Source organism: Diabrotica virgifera, chromosome 7 (assembly GCF_917563875.1).
Source record: "Diabrotica virgifera virgifera chromosome 7, PGI_DIABVI_V3a".
NCBI classification, from domain to species: Eukaryota; Metazoa; Arthropoda; class Insecta; order Coleoptera; family Chrysomelidae; genus Diabrotica; species Diabrotica virgifera.
In genome coordinates, this window is record NC_065449.1 from 223,113,972 (window position 1) to 223,137,681 (window position 23,710).

A 23,710-nucleotide genomic window follows, 5' to 3' on the forward strand; every position below is an offset into this window, starting at 1 on the left:
CATTTTAAAGACTAGGAAATGAAACAAAATAGTTGGAAATACCACGGCACTAAGGAGCATACCTTCGTGTATTTCCTAATCCATGTAACACTAAAACGGATACCTATATATTATAATAAATAATAGTATAAATAAATAAACACAAAGTTTGTTTACGGTTCGTATAATTTATAGCATAGACTATGTTGTTGAATTAAGTCATTCTTTCTACTCATGCGCAAAAATTCCGCTACGTCGAATTATAAATTGGCATATTATTTTCTTACGTTTCCAGTCCGTTTCTTCCGTCTCCGTTGCGTTTACGTCTACGCTACGTCAAACTATAAATCCAACTTTACAATAATATTTGGAGCAACTTTTCCAAATAACTTTTTCTGATATCTCTAACGCTAAGCAAAATATCGAAAATTTAACCTGTTTGTGGATTCGCAGTAGGCCGCGTTTAAAATTTAAATTTTTTTGACTATCTTAAAAATTGTGAAACATCAACCTGTATGACTGCAAAATTTCAAATCTGCATTTATTTTGATAGCTGAAATATAGGGGTGTCTTCATTTTAAATGCGACACACTGTATACATAAAAATAAACAACCATATAGGCTTGAAAAAATCCTAGATGACCTTCGTTGTTTTTGCTCCTTTTGAAAGAATTAAATAATAAACAAATATTTATGAAACATATTATTTATTATTTACAAACTTTCAATAATAATTATTAAATTTTGCAAATGCTGTTCTACATAAAGATGTGTAAAATGCTAAAATATCTTCTTTTTTACATATGTGTCTACTTTGTCAACTGGCACAGAATCAATTTAAACTGAAAAATGATTCCTGACAAGTGATAAGTAAAATGATATATTTATCTTCAAAATCTTTGAAATGATTTTCAAATTCCTTGAGGACCGTGGCAAATTACAAGTTCTTCTGTGTAAACTTTTAACTTATTTTCTGGTACTTACATTATTTTTAATGATTGAAAATGAACTAATTTATTTTTCACTGATATGATTAATGAATAGTTTGAGTTTCATTTTAAAAGAATTTATCTGTTATCATATTGTGTGCGTATCAATTTTTGCCCTGCAATGTTATGCTTAAAATATTTAAATGTCCAGTGTAAACGCAAAATCACATGGATATTCAAAACTTAGTAAATTTAGAAAATTAAAGAAATATGATTGTGAATATGATTGTGATAGACTACATCAGTAGTTTAGGTTCTAACTCTCCCAAAAATGCTACGGATTCACGATGATTTAATTCTGGTGAACGAATAAAATTGAAAAAAAAAATTAACAATATTAGTTACAATTGAAATGACGTTGTCTACTTGCACAATATTTGTGCACAATACCTGCTGATGACGCAGTAAAAAATATTAAATCATGTTCTGAAAATTGTTAATGTACATAATACATATTTAAGTTTTCTCGTACTAGTTGGTTAAGGAGTAATTTATAATTTTCCAAATATTTTCTGACTACTTCAAAAATATCCTTTTCAGTTGTTAGAGATTTCATGGATTGATTCCATTGATAATGGTTCTTCATTAAATAATATTAAAATCGGTATTAGTTGCTAGAATAAATATTAGTAAGTGAGCTGTGTTCTATCAACACTTTCATCCAATGCAATTGAATACCACATCAATTTACATTCTAAAATGGATTTAGTTGTTTTTGAACATTACTATTAATCACTTCAAGTCTTCAGAACGATAGTTCTTCCTGATAAAATTCGTGATCTTCTTTTGGACATCAAATTGCTTCAACTTGCTTCCACTTGCTTCAACAAACGATCTTTTATAAATTTGCCATCTGAGAACGGTTTGTTCAATTTAATTAATTTTTGGGTACTTATAAAATTTGCTTTTGCAGTATCTTCGAATTTTTTATTTTGTTTTAAGAAAACATTTTATTCCAATGACAAATTTTTTAATAATGTTTAAAAACTCTGTATCGGAAACCCAAATAATTGACCGCGATAGGTTGAAAATTTGTGGAACAATCATTCTTTAAATGAAAATAATTCAAATTGAAGAGTCTCAAAGGCAGAATTCACCACTCAATAAAATTAAAATGGTAAAAAGTTATTTAAATCTGAGACTCTTCGTGTTGAAAATTCTTTCTGGTACGTCCTTAATCTGCGAATTTTACAATTTATAAGACCGCAGACGACGAATATAGAAAACAAAAAGGACTCCTTGCAATCACCTTCCGTTTTTATTTGTCTAGTAAAAGGACAGAAGAGGAACTTTCTAGTACTCAAATCTGAGTAAAGATAGAAAAGTAAATAGATGGTTTTGCTTGTTTTCGATTCAGAGGGTTGCATAATCGCTGGACAGCTGTTTCCACCATTTCAGGCTTCCTCAACCTAGCGCTGTTGAGGAAGCCTGAAATGGTGGAAACAACTGTCCAGCGATTATGCAACCCTCTGAATCGAAAACAAGCAAAACCATCTATTTACGAAAATAATTCACTTTTTTTCCGAGGTCCACAAAAAAATGTTCAAAGGGCCGCATGCGGCCCGCGGGCCCACTTTGCCCACCCCTGATCTAGAACATTTACAACGACAGCACGACGATCGGAATTTACATAAGAAGCTTAAGGAGATTGCTGGAATATACAGAAAACGAAGACCAACTATTATAGTTAATCAGGATAACCAGGTAGTGCTAGGTGAAAAAGAGAAAATTCATATATGGGAAATCTATATCCAGGAGCTCTTTCATGACGAAAGACCCATGAGTGAAGTTTATACAGACGACCAGCTGACTGGCTCTTCAATCACTAAAGAGGAAATAGAAAAGGCAATATTATATTCAAAAAACAATAAGGCACCTGGGCCTTATGAAATCCCTTCAGAAATACTCAAACTACTAGATGAAAGGGGAATCTCAGCACTACATAAAATATTTAATTTTATTTATGAAACTGGTTGCTATCCTCAGCAGTGGTTGCTCTCTACATTTATTCCCCTACCCAAAAAAGTCAATGCAAAAAGGTGTTAGGATCACAGACTCATTAGCCTGATGAGTCACACTTTAAAAATATTCTTAAGAATACTACATCAAAGATTATACAAAAAATGTGAATGGGATATCAGTGATTCTCAATTTGGGTTTAGGCAAGGTTTGGGAACAAGAGAAGCAATAGTAGCTACACAGGTCTTGGTCCAAAATTGTTACGATCAGAGGAGGGACGTATTCCTGTGCTTTTTAGACTACGAGAAAGCGTTTGATCGTGTCCAATATCACAAGTTAATGCAGATCCTCAAGAAGCTTGATATAGACCAAAAAGACATAAGATGCATTGAAAACTTGTACTGGTATCAGGCAGCACAATTAAAAATAGACAATTATATATCCAAATCCATACATATAAGAAGGGGTGATCGGCAGGGATGTGTGCTTTCCCCTCTTTTATTTAACATTTATTCGGAAGCCATATTTCAAGAGTCTTTGGAAGATGCAGAGATGGGAATCAAAGTGAATGGAATATTGATCAACAACATAAGATATGCTGATGATGCTGTCTTAATTTGCGACAACATAGCAGATCTTCAACAACTTGTCACTATAATCGGAGAATACAGTAAGCGAATGGGATTAGAGATTAATACCAAAAAGACCAAATTCATGATCATCTCCAGAAATTTGGATGCATTTGAAAACTCCACCATAACACTGAATACTAAGTCCATTGAGAGAGTGAGCAAATTCAAATACCCAGGAACGTGGCATTTTGAAGACTGGACATCGGACAGGGAAGTAAAATGTCGCATTGAGCAAGCTCGACAAGCTTTCGTAAAATTCAGGAAGGTACTGACCTGCTCAGAGTTCGACCTTACACTGAGACTAAGGTTTACTAAATGCTACGTGTGGTCGGTGCTGCTATATGGCATAGAGGGCTGGACACTCAAAACGAGGGATATAAACGGATTAGAGGCCTTCGAAATGTGGCTTTATCGCCGTATCCTAAAGATACCATGGACGGCGAAAGTCACAAATGTGGATGTCCTTAAAAGAATCAACCAAGAACGTCAGCTTTTCGAAAACATCAAGAAAAGAAAAACGGCGTATTTGGGTCACATCATGCGAAACGAAAAATACCAGTTCCTTCAACTTATAACCCAGGGTAAAATTGAAGGCAAGAGAGGAATAGGACGCAAGAAAATGTCCTGGCTCCGAAACATAAGGCAATGGACAGGGATTAACGACATACAATCACTGATCCACATTGCAAGAAACAGAGAGTTAATGGAAAATGTGATCGCCAACATCCATTAGTGGATTTGCATTTGAAGAAGAAGAAGTGGTGGGGGTTAAATTGTCGTTGAAACAATCTGTATTATGAAAGTAAACTTGAATTGAGGATTTTATTATATTATATTGAACTATATGTTGGCAAAAATGAAAAATAATTTAATTCATGTAGGTACCAATGTTAGAAATTTTATTTAGAAAATTAGTTCATATTAAATGGTACTTAGTAAATACTTTTGTTTAGTAACAAAAAATAAAAAACAGATCCCCATAAACAAAAAACCAGAAATAAATGTAATTATGTTAAAAAAGAAATTACCAAACCATGACCAAAACACAGTATTTTGTATTGGATTAAAACTTACAATGAACTACCAAATAATTTGAGAAAATGAAATCTTTGATTTTCGATTTGTCGGGATTTGGCCGTGTCGGAATTTTGGCTGTCGGGATTTTTGCTGTCGGGATTTTGGGGTAGCCCCGAAAGTTATGTATAAGTACATACATTTTACTTACCACTTTCTAATATTTCTCTACAACTTCTTGGATATGAATTGAAGTTAACTTCTTGGCCCTTATGCGGGTTAAAGCGGCAGAATGGTAATTGACTTCTTCCAACTAAAGACCCACAAGTTTTAAAAATACTTTCCATTCCTTCCTCAAAAGAGTTTTTATTATTTGTTCTTTCAATTCCAAAAGATAGTTTTAGAGGAACTTGCACATATTCTTCTTCGTTTTTTCCTAAAATACCACAAAGCTTTAAATATTACCGTAACATTAAGTTTAGTTAAATTAGGTTCTTTAAGGAAAGGTTTATTTACATTAAAAAAAAATTATATTTAGTATTTAAAAAATTGATAAAATAATGGTTTTAATTGTAGCTGAGAAGCATATATTTTTTCTTCTGTTTTTGGCGACCGTCATGACAGGTAAAATGAAAAAAATTACAGGAATACCAATATTATATGCTCTGTATAGTAAACTCAACCGTCACATAAAAAAAACAGAGTTAAAAGGAGAAAATCAAGTAACTAATTAAAAATAATAATAATTGGTTTCGAACTACATATATTCAAATTGGATGTGGTTTTTTCCGTTTTACTTATAAAACTAAATTTATCTATACATTATAAAAGTAATTGAATCATATTTCTGTCGTTTGTATCAAGCGCAGGGTTAAAGATGTTTAAAAAGTATATTTTTATATAACTTTACCTATATTATTTTCCTCAGCTTGCGATTTAAGAAGTCTGCTTAAATCATTCTTCCAATAATCACTTTTGCTTTCGATCTTAACATCAAGCAATTTTGTTAACTGCATGTTTACAGGATCATTTTCGGATTTGACAGCCTAAAAATGAAACACGTTTCTTTCACAAAAATCATGATTTACTGATAACTGGGCATTAAACAAATTGAAATTAAGAGATCAAAAATATTTAATTAAAGCAGATCCACGTTTCCAAACATAAAATCATTATTCTCTAACCATCATAGATTAAGCCTGCGATTACGCCAAGGAATGATCAAATTCTATATTTTGACTAAAACATCGAGGAAAGGCAGGGTGTTATTATATTCCTTTTCCATTGTAAATTTTATTGTCTCTTCTTGATCGTTTATAATATTCAGGAATGTATCCAACAATTCTGATCTATGAGGCCATATTGAAAACACATCATCTACATATCTCCACCATACAGTGGGTTTTAAATTTTGTTTAGAAATGATATTAGTTTCGAAATCCTCCATAAATATATTAGCCAATAATGGAGATAAAGAGGAGCCCATTGCTAGACCAAAATTTTGTTTATAAAATTCATTATTTAGTTGAAAATAGGTATTATTAGTACATAATGTCAATAACTCCATTATAGCTGATATATTTAGTTTTGTCCTAGTTGTCAATGTATCATCATTCTCTAATTTCGTTTTGATTATGTTTAAAGTTTTATCTAATGGCACATTTGTAAATAAACTGTTTATGTCAAAACTTACTAAAATATTATTTGGATTAAACTCAATAGTTGATAATTTGTTTACAAAATGTTTTGTATTTTTTATAAATGTGTCATCATTATTAGCAAATGGTTTTATAATGTTTAATAAAAATTTTGATAGTTCACTACAAGGAGAACTGATGGTACTACAAATGGGTCTAAGTAAATACTAATAATCTAAAAATGCCACAAGAAAATAGCTTCAGAACAACATTAAGAAACCGGTATGGGCCTAGCGTGTGTCAAAATTTTAGGAAATTGGAAACCTTCTACGAGAAACTGGCACACTGTCAAAATTCTATCAAATTCTTAAAACGATGTAGAGATAACAACTTAATACCGAAGGGCTTGAGGTTACGGCCAGCATATTCAAGCAGAAGACTCCAAAATATTCTACATAGAGCCAGTTTGTCAATGATCCGGGAAAGGTTACAATTTCACAGGTCAAATTTATTTTTTATTGAACAAGACATCGTAAGTATTAAAGATTTGCTTTTCGGAATGATATCAAATTCTGATTTTGATCGAATTATTTTTAGTTTACACATAATTTATCAAAATTCATATCAGAAACAAAGAAATATACATTTAAATAAATTTAATATTCTTTTAGAACAAAATCGTATACATACTTTTGATAACCTAAATAGAAATAATGACATATTAGCGACAGTTGTCAATCTATCAAATAGACAGTTAAATGCAACGGAGAATTTGGTATTGTCAAAGGGTTTAAACTATGCTGTTACTCATCCATCTATTCCAAAATTAGACATAATTAGTTCAGTGGAAAAAATATCACAGTGTTTACCAACTCATGAAAAAGAACAGTATAGGGTACTATGTAAACTTGAATTGGAAAAGACAAATCAAATTGAACAGAACATCAGTAAAGAGGAAATTAAAGCTTTAAAAACTTTAAAAAATGATGACTCCATAACGATCCTACCAGCGGATAAAGGAAATGCAACTGTAATAATGGATAAAATACAATACGAGGACAAAATTACAGATCTAATTACAAATGGACCTTATACCAAATTAACGAAGGATCCAACGAAAACACTGGAAAACAAAATCTATAGAACTTTATTCAAATTTAAAAATGATCTAACATACTATCAAAGAAAATTAATTACACCTCATTACAGTAAGTCACCACATTTTTATGGAGTACCGAAAATTCATAAAGCGAACATACCACTTAGACCCATTTGTAGTACCATCAGTTCTCCTTGTAGTGAACTATCAAAATTTTTATTAAACATTATAAAACCATTTGCTAATAATGATGACACATTTATAAAAAATACAAAACATTTTGTAAACAAATTATCAACTATTGAGTTTAATCCAAATAATATTTTAGTAAGTTTTGACATAAACAGTTTATTTACAAATGTGCCATTAGATAAAACTTTAAACATAATCAAAACGAAATTAGAGAATGATGATACATTGACAACTAGGACAAAACTAAATATATCAGCTATAATGGAGTTATTGACATTATGTACTAATAATACCTATTTTCAACTAAATAATGAATTTTATAAACAAAATTTTGGTCTAGCAATGGGCTCCTCTTTATCTCCATTATTGGCTAATATATTTATGGAGGATTTCGAAACTAATATCATTTCTAAACAAAATTTAAAACCCACTGTATGGTGGAGATATGTAGATGATGTGTTTTCAATATGGCCTCATAGATCAGAATTGTTGGATACATTCCTGAATATTATAAACGATCAAGAAGAGACAATAAAATTTACAATGGAAAAGGAATATAATAACACCCTGCCTTTCCTCGAAGTTTTAGTCTTAAAGAAGGATACTGGATATGAGACTCAAGTGTATAGAAAACCAACACATACCAACAGATATCTCAATTACAAATCTATATTTTGACACCCCCATCGAACATGGTTGTAACTCAAGTTACATCTATTTTCAGATTTCAACACAGGCCAATTCAGCAAAAACTTGCGCACACGTCAATATACGACATAGTTTAATTCTCAATAGTTTGGCTAATACTCCATTGAAAAAAGTTGTATTTTAACTTACGTGTGCCATTTTAGCGTGAAAAAGGCAGTAACACTGGATACTCCCTATGTTAAATATTTACTTTCTTTGTACTTGACGACTAACAAGGTTGTTAGATGAGTTACAACTTTGTTGCACGTATGTTTAATTTATAAAGTATTTAAACATATGGTATATCTTATAAGTCAATTTATCGAAATGAAATTAAAAAAAGGATTTAAGGAATTTTTCCATGTTGATAGTTGCGGTGGACAAAGTAAATATAGAATAGTTTTTGCCAAATACTTCTATATAGCGAAACAGTGTAATATTAACATAACGCATGTATTTTTCGAAATAGCACATTCACAAAACGAGGGTGATTCAATGCATGCTCTTATAGAAAAACGGAAAAAACATTAAGTCGTATATGCTCCAGATCAATGGATAACCATGATACGATATGCCAAAGCATCAGGCAAGGCTAAATCCGTAATTGAATTAAATCAGAAATTCTAAATTTGAACCTATTTAAGGACACACATGTTAATTTTGAAATAGATATTAATAGCATTGTTTATCTACACAGTGGTCTAGTTATACAATGTTAATAGTAAAAGACTAAAGTAATCAACTAAAATGATCTAAAATTAAATATTTACAGATATGCAATCAAAATGCGAAAAATTTGATATATTTTATACCATGATTTTTTCATAGTGATAGAATATTATTGTTATTGTAAAATTTATAATTTCCAATTAAGTTAATTAATTAATTTCCTAATGTTAGTTGATATTTAGTTTAAATATCCCATAAAAATTCATTTTCTCCTAGCGATATTGCAAATAACTCAAAACATACAACCTTTTAATAGTTAAACGGGAAAAATAATTAACACAGAGAGTGTAAAATGGTTGTTAGGCGACTTACAACCTTTTTCTACGAATACTCATGTTTAATCTCAAGGTTGTATCTCCATCAAACTCAAGATTTTTAATAGGTATTAAAATTAAAAAACATACATCTCACAGTAATCCCTTATTATGATGTAAATATCATATCACATTAGTGTAAAAGAGTCTAATCATTTCCCTACAAATTTTTAAAAAGTCGTGTTTTCGTTTTTTGCCTATCCTGTAAAATCGCTAAAACTGACTTACAACCTTGTTCGATGGGGCTGTCGATGGTCATTGTTGAAACATGGCGCAGAATAATACAGGAATAAAGAAACAAACTCTCATATTGTATTCATTGATCTTGAGAAGGCATATGGTAGAGTTCCTCGAGAGATTCTGTGGTGAGCACTCAATAACAAAGGAGTCCCTGGTGAATATGTAAAGATTGTGAGAGATATGTATGAAGGAGTAACAACTAGTGTTAGGACAGGTGTGGGAGGGGCTGATAAATTTCATGTGAAAGTGGGATTGCACCAAGGCTAGGTGCTTAGTACGTATTTGTTCTCATTATTGTTGGACCAGATAACAGCGAAACTATATAGGCCAGGGTAATAAGACAAAAATATACCTTGTTCGTGACACTTCAGCAGCCAGGGTACTGAAGCGTTTTTTCGACAGGTAATACGTATAGGAACAAATTATAACTATTTCCTGCGTAGGATCTGGCAACCATTTTTATTTATAATTAATTAACTGTCAAAAAATGGCATTTTCCCCTTTTTTTCAAGTCAACAGAAAACAGTGAAAATTATGATTTTTTTAGTACAAACATCTTCGAGATTATGGAAAAAGCTTTAAAATGACGTATTACAGAGTTTGATATTCTCGCAATAACTGTTGTAAAAATTAGTGCACAGCTTTGAAATTTTTGTCAAATAAGGGTTCTTTGGTGCTTAATATGTGATAAAAATTTCAAAGCGATTCATTCAATTGTTTAAATTTTATTAAAATTGTTTATCCCATAGAGCATTTTTTGCAATAACGTAAGTCAGAAAAAATGACCTTAGAACCATTCCACAGGTGTCAAATGAAAGAGCATGAACTACTTTTTCAACATGGTTTAAAAAAGTGAATAAAAAATGCATTAATTAGTAATAAACAATTATGCAGAAGTATCGTAAATCTATCCTTATAAACTTTTTATTTTGTTATATAAGAAATTATACATACTTATTACAATTTTTTATCAAATATGAGATAGATAACATTACTTGGTAGTTGTACACTTAAAATAGGGTAAAAAAGTTAATTTTTTTGGAAAAAGTTATTCAAAAATTTTGTAAAGAAAAATTGACGATACCTTTGCATAATTATTTATTACTAATAAATTCATTTTTATTCAATTTTTTAAACCATGTTGAAAAAGTAGCTCATGCTCTTTCATTTGACACCTGTGGAATGGTTCTAAGGTCATTTTTTTCTGACTTATGTTATTGCAAAAAATGCTCTCTGGGATAAACAATTTGAATAAAATTTAAACAATTGAATGAATCGCTTTGAAATTTTTATCACATATTAAGCACCAAAGAACCCTTATTTGACAAAATTTCAAAGCTGTACACTAATTTTTACAACAGTTATTGCGAAAATAATTTTTTTTGCAAGTCCGACCTTTTTTAGGAAGGAAAAATTTAATAAAACAACCATAATACCGGCTATGATGTACGGAACTGAATGTTGGGTAGTAAAAAAGAAAGAGGAACAACGAGCATGTGGCTGAAATGAGACTGTTTAGATGTATGAGGGAAGTGATCAAAAAGGATAAAATTAAAAACGAGTATATTAGAGGAAATCTAGGTGTGGCATTAATTGATGCCAAAATGAGAGAGCATATAAAGATGGTTTGGTCATGTTCAACGTCGAGACGTTAATATTTAAATACGAAGTATTGCTGAAGGTTTGGAGGAGTAGGAGGGGAAGACCAACGAAGACCTGGGGTGAGACGATTAGGTAGGACATATTGGTAAATGGGATTAATATTGATATGACCCAAGATAGAATTGTGTGATGAGAAGCAGGAAAAATGCATTTACGGAAGCCGACCCCGCATAGAGATAAGGCAAAGGGAATGATGATAATGTTGATACATGGCACAGAGACCTAGTCTATGAATGAATTGCCTATTCTAGAGTATAGAACATGAAAGATGTGGTTACATAGAACAGTGACGTAAACCAACGAAGCTGTATTAAATAGAGCAAATGAACTAGAATACTATTAAAATAAAAAATATCATAAAACATGTTTTTAGAGGAGACTGGTATAGAATCCTTCAGCTTATCAGCAAAGGTGAATTAGAGGGAAATAAAGGAATTGAAAGGAAGTAGATGTCATGGCAAGAAAATTCGGGATTGGATAGGAATACAACAGGACCGTAAACAATTCGCAGTATAATTTCTAATGTTAGGGTTACCTAATATATTTTTGGAGTAGAGTAGTAGCACAACTTTTTGGTGCAAGCTTTCAAATGAAGTAGATTATGTATCACACATTATCTACAAATTATTTCAAATGTTGCCTTAGAGTACCTACATATTTAAAATATTAATCCAATTTTGCTTGAGAGAACAGTAGGAGGTTACATTAAAAATTAAAGTAAGAAATGCGTTAAAAGGAATAGCAAAATTAAAAGTACTAATCATATACTATATCCAGCAAACATCCAATAAAAAATGTATGGTAAAATATTCTAGTCGGATTCATGGGATACAATTGGAAAATGAAAAGAGAACAATGAAAACAATAAAATGCATTGAACAAATGAGTTTGATAGAAAATTATTGGGTCCGAGATGAATGAATACAGAAAATATTAACAGGGCTATTTAAAAAGGTGGTAAATATGTATAAGCGGTAATAGAGCTAAATAAAATCCAAGCTTACCCCTGAAAACAACACTACATTCTTGCTTAACGCAACACCCACCAAGGCAACTAACAGCAAGGAAATCATTTTGATTTTTGTAATAAAATAAAACTGATGAACTATTTATAATATTTGATAGACAGGAAAACTATATCACAAATCACAATTTAACACTCTTTCACTTGATAACACCCACTAACAAAAAATTCTGGGTTTCTCTTATCAGACAGAAATTCCTGAACTGAAATTTAATTTTATGTTTCTAAAAAATTATTAATTTTGATACATTATTATTGTCTGGTCGTTATCTCCTTTAAAAGAGTAGTCAACGGATATCCAGTGATTAAAAAATTGGTGGAGCTAATAAACTGTTAATTGTTGAATTTTGGCAGTAATTTTTAATTAAAACATTGTATAAAAAAGTAAATTTTCTCCATTTTATTATTAATTTGTCTGCAGAAGCAACAATTTTGAAAGTCCGAAGAAATTCTGTATCTTCCTAGTATTTTTAAAATATTGGTTTTTAGGGTGATTATTGAATTTGAATTTTTGTATTCGAGTCATTACCTACAAATGAGCAATTCTAATATAACCCTAATTACTATTACCATTTCAAATTAATTGCCCTATGGCGCAGTGGCGCACCGAGAATTTTCTTCTGGGAGGGGTTGGCTTGGAAACCGAATTTTTTTTGTATTGTTTGTGAAAAACAAGTTACATTTTCCTGTAGGCGAGGATATAAAGCATTACGTTATGAAACCTTTTGCGTTCGATTCGAGAGAGCATTGAGAAAATTCTTAAATGCTCGGCATGAGGTACAAATAAAAATTGCATTGTTGTAAACAGAATAGTTATTTATGAAACAGTTCGTGAAGTATGCTTTTTGCGAATGCACGTGATGTTTAGAGTAACATCGCGTAAGTTCGCAAAAAGTATTTCACGCACAGTTTCATACAATATTTTATCTACGATAAACAAATAAACAACTGTAACTCTTCGTCACTAGAATTCATTTCTATTCTAAAATTTTCAGAACTTTGACATTTAAAAATCCTAACTTCTGTCAAACCACAAAACTGTCAAAACTTTTGTTGTAATTTATTGCTCATTATGTCATCACCATGACAACGCGAAAGTTAAGGGTATTTTGTTATATAAAAGTGTGTCAAAAACCAGTGAGAAAAAGCAAATCCCATTTAAAACACATTGTTACTTCACGCACTGCTATTTATAATGACAGTTTTCACAAACTAAAAACTTATACATAATATGACATAGAGTAGATAAATACATTGTATAGTGAAAACTATTATTATAGATAGCAGTGCGTGAAGTACTTTTTGCGAACTTACGCGATGTATAGCACTCGCTCCGTTGTCGCTCGTGCTCTAAACATCGCGTGCGTTCGCAAAAAGCATACTTCACGAACTGTTTCACAAATAACTATTTCCAAAGTGCTTCTTAAAGTGTCAAAAAATAAAAATTTACAACTCACAAAATAATCGGTAGTAATTGCACAAGAGCTCTAAAATTATCGAATTTTTTTCGAGTGACACTTTTAATTTCACGACCCGAATAGGAGTGAAATTATGTCAAAGTGGCATGAGGGAAACAATTCGATAATAATTTTAGAGATCGAGTGCAATTTGCTGCGATTATTTCATGAATAAAACTGTTCAAAACCAAAATTTTATTGTAATTTATTTATGTAAGTACAAATTACTACAGTTAAACACACAGTTTTTATAAAATGACGATTGAAAGTCACCACTTTTATAACTTTTAAAGCAGTAATTGTCATTACTGTCACTGAATGTATTTTTTCATAGCAACGAAGGGCATCTGACGTAATATACTTGACGACGGGATATTATCAAAAATTATCATTTTAATTTTTATTTCTGTAGCTTTCTATTGGTCAGAATCTCCTATGAATGAAATAATCATGGAAATGATTTATATTTTTATACTCGGGGGTTTTGAGGTTGCTAAACAGGAATATGGGTTCGGCGAACCTGTAAGAGGTACCTGGTGCCCGGTATCCCAATAGGCACGTCGTCTCCTGGAGTTTTATGGAAATACATTATGAACATCATTGAAACTTATTCCGAGGTATTTGAGGTCGCTGAACCCGAATATTGCTTAGACGATGCTGTACGAGGTACCTGGTGCCCGGTATCTATATTATCTCCTGGAGTTTTGCAATAAATATTGCATGGAAGATGCTGTATGAGTATGAGTTACCTGGTGCCCGGACTCTACTTCGTCTTCTGGAGTTTTATAGAAATTCGTTATAAAATTCAACGGTGAATAACAATAACAGTAAGTTATTTTAGTTCAGAGCGAAAATTATGAAAAAAAATAATTTGGATTTTTTTTTCACTATTAATAATAATTTTTTTAGACATAAAGATGCCAGAACCTCGAGTATATGATTAAAACTCTTAGTTACCTTAAAAACCCCGGAATAACATGTTGCAACAAATTTTATTACAAATTTTCATACAATTCCCAGAGACCACGTAGATACAGGGCACCAGGTATCTCGTACAACATCTTCATTGCAATATTCTTGTTCAGCGATCTTAAAACTCCGAGATAATAAATTATTTCCAATAACGAATTTCTATAAAACTCCTAGAGATGGCGTAGATTCCTGGCACCAGGTACCTCTTACGGCTTCGCCGACCCTATATTCCTGTTTAGCGACCACAATATCCTCCGAATATGAAAATTAAACTCATTCTCATGCTTATTTTCCAAGTTGTGAATTTTTATTGTGTAAACACTTTGAGATGCACTTTGGAAAATGGATTTTCCGCCTACAAGAATGCAATTCTCATTTGTAATTATTTATGCCAAGTATTCAAGAATTTCCCTAAAGTTCTCCCAAATCGAATGCAAAAGGTTTCATAATCCGTCTTACTTTAAAAAAGTTAGAGGTTTAGGCGGTTTTAGTGGTTTATTACTATTCTTTATATATCTTTGTTATATGCCCTGGGAGGGGTTTTAACCCCCAAAACCCCCCCTGGGTGCGCCACTGCTATGGCGTCTCGTAAACTAAACTAACGGGATAATACACTATTCTAATATAAACTTAAGCCCAAACTTAGTAGACCGAACTCATTAGACCGAAAAGCACTTTACCGAAACCTCACTAAACCGAACAGTAGGATACCGAAAAGCAGGAGACCGAATAGCATTAGGTTCATAATACAGGGTGCCCAAAAAAGATTGTACTCTAAGTAAGGGTAACATCAACCTCCCTTCGCCCTTTATCCATAATGGTTGTTGCTATAATCATGAAATTCAAATTATAAGCAAATAAAATTTACCCTTAATTTCTTTTTACTTGTCGCAGTAAACGAGATAAGACAAATGTAATTACAACTAAATGTCATTTGGATGCTTATTATTAGAAATAGTTAAAATTGTTTAACGTCACTCTACCCTTAATTTATTTTTACCTTTACTAATTTGTTTAGCGAATGAAAATTATTTCATATCAGACTGTACAGTACAGTACTGTACTGTACACACACAGCCTATAAAATAATACATAAAAACACAATAAACAAAAAGACAGATATACAAAATCTTAGCATAATTTACTGCAATTTTTTTTAATTTATGTACCATTTCGGTCTAATGGTGTTCGGTCTAATGAGGTTTCGGTAAAGTGCTTTTCGGTCTAATGAGTTCGGTCTACTGCTTTCGGCCTAATGATTTCGGTCCAATTGTCGTGTACCGCCCAGGTTCATGGTCAGCTTCTCTTATTCTTCGTCTTCTTCTTCTTCTTTCTTCTTCTTCTTCTTCTTCTTCTTCTTATTGTAAATATATGACTCTGTCTGTTTTTGCAATTTGCCTCCAGTTACTTGTCGTTCCATCGTTTTCGTGGTCTCTTCCCACTGATCGTTTTTCTATTGGGGAACCGTCTCTCGGTGTCCTTACTACATTCGGTTTATGTGGTCATTTCGTTCCACTCTTCTATTCCTTACCCACTTATTAATGTTATTCACCTTGCACCTCCGTCGTATATCTGTACTTCTAGCTGTCCCATAATATCTTACCATCGATTTTTCGAGGAGTTTTCATCACCGCTGTTTCGAGCAATCTTTTGTCCTGTCTGTGTCAGGTCGTGTTTCCGCCGCATATATCATTATTGTTCTGATAAATTGTGCCTTTTATTTCTTTTTCGATATTTTTATTTCTCCATATTGTGTCATTCAGGCAAATCGCGGCTCTGTTTGCTTTATTCACACTCAAAAAAATTTAGTTCGTAATATTGATTAACAGTGATTATTGAATAGTATTTCGTTGTAACAACAATTTAATTTGTTGTTTCAATGAACTTTTAGACATTGACGAATGTATTTGGTTATTGTCACAATGATTGAATAATAATTGTGAAAATAACTAGAGTACATAAATCAATAACACTCAATTTATTCAGCCAATAACTTAGTTTCGTATATTTAATAAATAATGTTAATTGTGGCAGCAACTCACTTTCTTGATTTCGTACATGGCAAGCAATTACCTTGGTTTATCGTGACAACGTACAGATTTCATTAAAACAATGTAAAAATGTTGTTAATATAGAGTAATATATGATTATTGTATAGACGTAAATTGATTGTTGTGACAACGAATGCATTAATCAATCTACTACTGCGTTTAATACCCACAATCAATGCGTTCATTGTGACAATAATCGTAGTTGTTGAGACAATAAATGTTTTGCTTGACCATTTGAAATGTAATGGCTTCTCCTTATCGTGATACCCCTAGCTTCTCTGTGTTACCATTGTTTAAGAAAGAATTCTTTGTTCAACAATGCTGTTACCTCTACCGAAGTGCCGAATAATAATTTCATTTCGTTTCCAAGTGTAGTCCGTAGTAGAAGGAAGTTTTCGTGTGTCTCTTATCGTGAGAAAACTTATTAGGTAGTATTTTTGAAAATTTAAACGCAGAATAAAATATTACATTATTATCGAGGGTCTGAAGTCCCTGGGAACTTCTATAATGATTATTTTAATAGGTCACAGGGGTCAAAAAGAGAAAATTTAGTATGATTTTTAATTTCAACTATACCATTCAAAAGAAATTTTTGTTTGTTCTAAGGGACTTTCTGCCCTCGGTAATAATGTAGTCTTTTATTCTGCGTTTAAATTTTTCAAAAATACATAGTTTTCTCAAGATTCCAAAAAAAATGAATGCGTTTAAAGAGAATTCGATCGAAATTTTTGCACCTGCGCTCTCAAAAAGGATTAAAGTGTTATACATTTTTTGAATCACTATTTCAAACGCTTTTAAATGAGCTGTCACATGACGTACTTTCGCATTTAAAAAAATCAAAGTTACGCCTGTCACCTGAAGAGAGATCGTGCAAAGTTCGGAACATTGATGTTATAATATACTTTGATTATTTTAAAAATCGACCTGTCCGAGCGTTTTGCTTATGTGCTAAAAATAAATAAGTTAATAAGGGGCGGGGGAGTGTAACACTTATTCAAGTGCACTATATAAGTGAAATCATATGAGAAATCACACAGTGTAAAGTCCAATAGGTTAAGGACAAAAAAGGGGGATTTAAAAAATTATTATTAATCAATTAATATCATTTCTTGGGCTAATGCATTCAGTAATTATTAATATAAAATACGTTCATAGTAGGAATGAACGAAACTGATTGTAAGAATGGATAGAATTGCTTATAAGAAAAACCGTATTTATTGTGGGAATGAACGGAATTAATTGTAACAATAAACGGAAATAATTGTAGAAATAAACGAAATACGTTGGGAGAAATAACACTGTTATTGACACAACGAATAGTCTTCGTCGGTCAATTAACGACGTTGTTGTTTCAATAATGTTCGTTGACTCAGTGAACAGAGTTCGTAATATCAATAAATAGTGTTCGTTGGCTCAGTGAACAAAGTTCGTAATACTAATAAAGTGATATTATGGTATACATAATGAATGTTCATCCATTCAATAAACGTAATACATTGGCTCAACTAACGAAAATAATGAATTGATGAACATCGCTTTGTTGTTCCAATAAAACCAAGAATTGGACAAATTTTAAGTATTGCGTTTGTTGTCTGAATTAACATTTTTATTGATATTACGTACCTTTTTCGTTGAGTGCACTTGATCTGCCACTTCTGTTTCAAGCTTTCCGTAGCTGAATAGCGTGATACCTAGATATTTAAACTCATAAAGTGTTCTATTATCTAGCCCTCCAGCTCCAATTTTGTCTATTTTTTTGGAAAGTGACATGTTAAATTTTCTGGCAGTTGTATTAAATTGGTGGAGCACACGTTGTAAATCATCTTCACTTTGAGAGATTAGTATTGCGTCGTCTGCATAGTAGAATAATTTAAGGTGTTTTCTCCCATTTGGTATGCTTATTTAGTTCTTACTTTTTTTTATTATTTCATCCATGATCCGGTTGAACCATAAAGGTCTTAAAAAATCTCCCCATGATCGTTTTTTTTTATTCCTTGTGGTATCACTCTTCTTCTTTTTGTATAGACATGACTCTGTTTGTTTTTTCAATATGCCTTCAATAAGTTGTCGTTCCATTGTTTTCGTGGTCTTCCCACTGATCGTCTTCCTATTGGGGAACTCTCTCTCGCAGTCCTTACTACTCTATTTGTTGTCACTCGGCTTATGTGGTCAGTTATTAATGTTATCCACCTTGTATCTCCGTCATACATCCAGTGCCGGTTTATCCATTGGGCGCTTGGGGCGGGCGCCCAGGGGCCCGGGGCCCGGAGGGTCCCGTAAGGGCCCGTTCCTTTTAGTTATAAAAAAATAAAGTCGCTAAATATTCTACATATTTTCCTAGTACGCAGATAGGCTAATGCACTGCAAACGCCTATGCTCTTTTAATACATCTATTCACGCCTATACACATGCAGTGGCGTAGCTTAGTCCCACAGGGGCCCCGTGTCAGTGTTTATGGCGGGGCCCTTTTCGAATAATTACAGAAAGTTATCAGATGTCTCTAATTGTATCAAAAATAATTACATAAACGGAGTTTTTTTAGTTTCTGAGACAATTGATTCCCTAACTGCAATACCTTCCAAGTAAACTAATAATTTAATTTTGAATTGTGGGGCTTAAATAACAATTTATCTCACTTTTTGGCTTTAAAATAAGTTCTTTCAAAATAGGATTATAATTTAATATTAAACTAAAGACAGAAATAGATATACATAAATCTAATTTATAGATAAAGAATAGATTATACTCGAAAATGCCAATACCGAAACAATAGATACATACTATTTCAAATATTTAAAAGTAAAGCGATTACAAAAATTTCAATTTGGCATTATATAGTGGCCACACACCGCCAACGGTAAATGGCCAATAAATATCTAAACAAAGAAACTCTGTTATAACAGCGATCGGCGGCAGAGAGATATTATACCTACATAATACAATAAATATAATTTACTATAATATATTATATAGATAAAGACTACATTACACGAAAATGCCAACACCGAAACAATACATCTATTACTGTTTCAAAACGACCTAATAGTAAAATTGTAGAATATTTTGTTCAATTTTTTTAAATGGTTTTTTGTCAGGCACGGAAGAACACACACCAATACACGCAGGGCTTCAAGCAAGAATACGAGCATTATCATCAACCTCAATCATTCTCTGAATCTAGCAGTGAATTTTGCATGTGAATCCAGCTTGGAAGCAACTGGTTATTTCAGCACTGTTCAAAGTATCTACACCTTTTTCTTCGGCTTCTCCTCAAAAGTGGAATTTACTGAAAGAAAGCAGAAAATGTTGGGTAAAAAGATTAATTGAAACTAGATGGTCCGCCCGATTTAACGCTGTAAATGCATTACTTAAAAACTACGTATCCATCAAACATATTTTTTTCAGTTACGCAATATTAGAGATGAAAATTCAGCAGTTAGAAATTAAGCCAAGGCACTGCACAACAAAATGGATACCTTTGAGACAGCTCTATTGACACTGAGTTGGGCAAGAATTTTGGAACCACTGAATGCAACAAGCAAAACATTAGAAACTGTGGACTTGAACGTGTCAATTGGAGTATAATTAATGACATCTCTTTTGAGCTTTGTTGGAGACGTAAGAAATAAGTTTAGCGAAATTGAACGAACAAGAAGCGAAAACTTTCTTTTGCGAAGGCGAGGATATCTCAAACATCTACTATACAGCTGACCTTCAAAGAACAAAGAAAAGAAAAACATTTTTCGATGAAGCTGGTGAAAGTGAAACGATTTTAAATGGGCAAGAGAGGTTCAGAATTGAAGTCTTTAATATTATATGATGCGACAATATTACTCAAGATATTTTAAAGGGAATTAAATGCTACAAGGATGTAACATCAGCTTTTAGATGTTTTTTTACGCTAGATAAAGAAGAAATCAAGACGTCAATTAATATTTTATGCGAGAAATATAAAAAATATGTTGATGAAACCAAAGAGACCTTGCATAATGAAATTATCCATTTTGTAACGTTATGCCAAACTTTGAATAAACATACAATGTATGAAAAATTTGATTTATCCAAACTTTTTCCAATATTTTAATTTTACTGCAAATATATTTGACGATACCAATTTCTAATGCGTCAGGCGAGCGGTCTTTTTTGGCTTTACAAAAAATAAAAACATATTTAAGGTCCAATTTGGGCCAAGAAAACCTAGACTCATTATCACTATTGTATATAGAGGATTAAGAGCTGAAGAAACTGAATTGTGATAATATTATAATATGGCAGTTTGCGAACGCCAAGTCAAGAAAAAACTGATCTAATTTTTGTCTTTATGTATTTTTTAGAATATGTTTTTTTGATTGTCATGTGTTGTTTTGTGGAACTTTCTGTTTTTTATTTATGTTTTTAAATGTATTTTTCGGATTATTTTTTACGTTTGCTATTCTCCTTGCTTGTTTAAAAAAATTATTTTATGGATATTATAATAAACCTTTATAGTTAATGCATGTGTTTTCTTGTTAAAAAACTGACAACGAATATAAATGAAGGGGGCCCCTAAACCTTCAGCGCCCAGGACCCGAAGTTAGGTTAAACCAGCACTGCATATATCTGTAATTCTAGCTGTCTTATAGTGTCTTATCATCGATTTTTCGAAGAGTTTTCATCTCCGCTGTTTCGAGCAATATTTTTGTCCTCTCTGTGTCAGGTCGTGTTTCTGCCGCGTATGTCATTATTGGTCTGATGACTGTTTTGTAAACTCTGCCTTTTATTTCTTTTCCGATATTTTTATTTCTCCATACTGTGTCATTTAGGCAACCCGCGGCTCAGTTTGCTTCATTCACTTGATCTTTTACTTATTGCTGTTTCAAGTTTTCAGTAGCTAGATAGCGCGATACCAACATAGATATTTACACTCATCAATTGTTCTATTATCTAACCCTCCAACTCCAATTTACATCTTATTGGATTTACTGTTTAATAGAAGGAAAACGGAATCCAGGCCGTAGAAGAATGTCATGGTTGCGGAATTTGAGAGAGTGGTTTGGCTGCACAACTAATGAACATTATAGGTCAGCTGTAAACAAAGTCAGGGTAGCCTTGATGATTTCCAATCTCCGATAGGAGTGGCACAAGAAGAAGAAGGATTTACTGTTATAGTCATGCATTTTGTCTTTATTTTTTGGGAAAACTAACATATTTATAAATTATATAATGTACGTCGGTGTAAACCCATATTTTTACAATAATTTTTAATAATTTCAGATTACTTACATACCTACGTATAAAAAGTCCTCATTCAATTTCTATTTATCTAATCTAATTTAAATTTATTAATTTTGTTACACAAATCCCTTTTTTCTTTTATCCGAGTAGATACTAATTATTTATTATCATGATCATCATGCAACCCCTCCTGTCCACTGCTGGACATAGATCGCTCTCATTTTTCGCCACTCTTTACCGTTATGTGCGTCTTGTGGCCATTTCCTGAATATTCGTTTAATGTCGTCCATCCACCGTGTTGGTGTTGATGGTCGTCCTCTGCTGCGTTTGTCTTCTTTTGGGTGCCAGTCGATTAGTTTTCTGGTTCATTTTGAGTCCTTTGTTCTCGCTACGTGACATGCTCAATTCCATTTCAGCTTGGCTATACGTTCGACGACATCAGTGATCCCTGTTTTTTTCCTTAGATCTTGGTTCCTTATTTTGTTTTTTTTTTTCGTCACGCCGAGAATCGATCTTTCCATGCGCCTTTGTGCCACTCGCATTTTTAGTGCTGTTGTTTTTGAGAGCGTGAGAGGTTCTGCTCCGTATGTCATAATAGAAAGAACGCATTGGTCAAATGTCTTCCGTTTAATTATCGCTTTAATACATTTACTTTACATCTGGAAACGAAAAAAAAATACACAAAGAGTATTAACAATTTCTGCAGTTTGACATGACTGATATCGGTTGATAATTGATTTGCTTATGTAGCTGCCTAGGAGATGTATTCCAGCAGCAGCTTTTTAACATTGCGATAGATAACGCTTTAAAACAGAGACAACACACCAAGAAAAAGAAGATACAATTGAGCAATATGAAAAAATGAATTGACTATTTATAGACCTGGATCCCGTATACCAAAAAAAGTTAATTAATAGCAAGCTGAAAATTTGTTAATAGCTTAACGATGTCTAGTCGGACAAACTTTGATGTATGGAAACACTGGAAAAGGGAAAGTTTTAATTGTGGAACAGGTTAAAAATTTAGATCGTCAGTCTACGAAAACCTTCCATGTATTTTATCAGACAGAACTTCCAATTGATTTGTTGCCACTTCATTATACTCTCATGCAAAAATTAGACTGGTGTTTATCACCAACTGGGCATTTTCATAAGTGGAACACGAAGAATATGTCAAATCACAGGAATCATGTTGGTTAGTAGTACCAGTCTGATTTTTGCATGAGTGTTTAATGAAACGCGCAGGACCCCCGCTACCATATGTGCAAAGTGTGCAACGCACACGGGCGCCATCCTTTAGGGGTGCCAAAACCATGGGGCAAAATTTGCAAAAAAATTTGCAATAAAAAACAAAAATTAATTTTAAAATAAAATTTGAGAAACTAAATAGGATTAGGAATAAATAGGAAAAAAAGAAAAGAAAAACAGAATACTTCGGCCATATAATTAGAGGACCAAAATACCATCTGCTTCGCCTTATAATACAAGGAAAAATGTAAGGAGAGAGATGGATTGGTCGAGAGAAACTTTCATGATTGTGTAATATTAGACAATGCAATGGTGTGGAACATTATGATGTGTGTTGAAAAATTATTTTGCACAACAGCCGATAGAAAAAGTTTTGAGGAACTTTTAAACATGCTGACGACCGACGCGACAGCTGCAAAGGGACACTGCACCTAAAGAAGAAGAAGAAGTTATAAATACACACGAAATTTTATTAGTACCTATGAGTCTAAGAGCTGGGAGCGGATTTTGTGGGTAATAAGTAATATGGAAAAACTATACATGGATGTGTTGAATTAGTTGTGTACATGACTTTCACCAACGGCCGGAAACCAGAGATGGGGCCGAGGGTAA

General features: G+C 32.4%; 1 protein-coding gene across 1 annotated transcript in view; it reads right to left on the reverse strand.

The window, feature by feature from the left end:
- LOC114324256 (microfibril-associated glycoprotein 4-like) overlaps nucleotides 1–12,212 on the reverse strand; it is a 42,991-nt gene extending 30,779 nt beyond the window's left edge. The window contains exons 1-3 of the mRNA XM_028272053.2: nucleotides 12,138–12,212; nucleotides 5,484–5,619; nucleotides 4,785–5,009 (exon numbers count right to left, since the gene is read on the reverse strand). Of these exons, the coding sequence (XP_028127854.2) occupies nucleotides 4,785–5,009; nucleotides 5,484–5,619; nucleotides 12,138–12,206 (430 nt within the window). The 5' untranslated portion in view covers nucleotides 12,207–12,212. The remainder of the gene's footprint in view (nucleotides 1–4,784; nucleotides 5,010–5,483; nucleotides 5,620–12,137) is intronic.
- Between the last annotated feature and the right edge of the window lie 11,498 nt (nucleotides 12,213–23,710).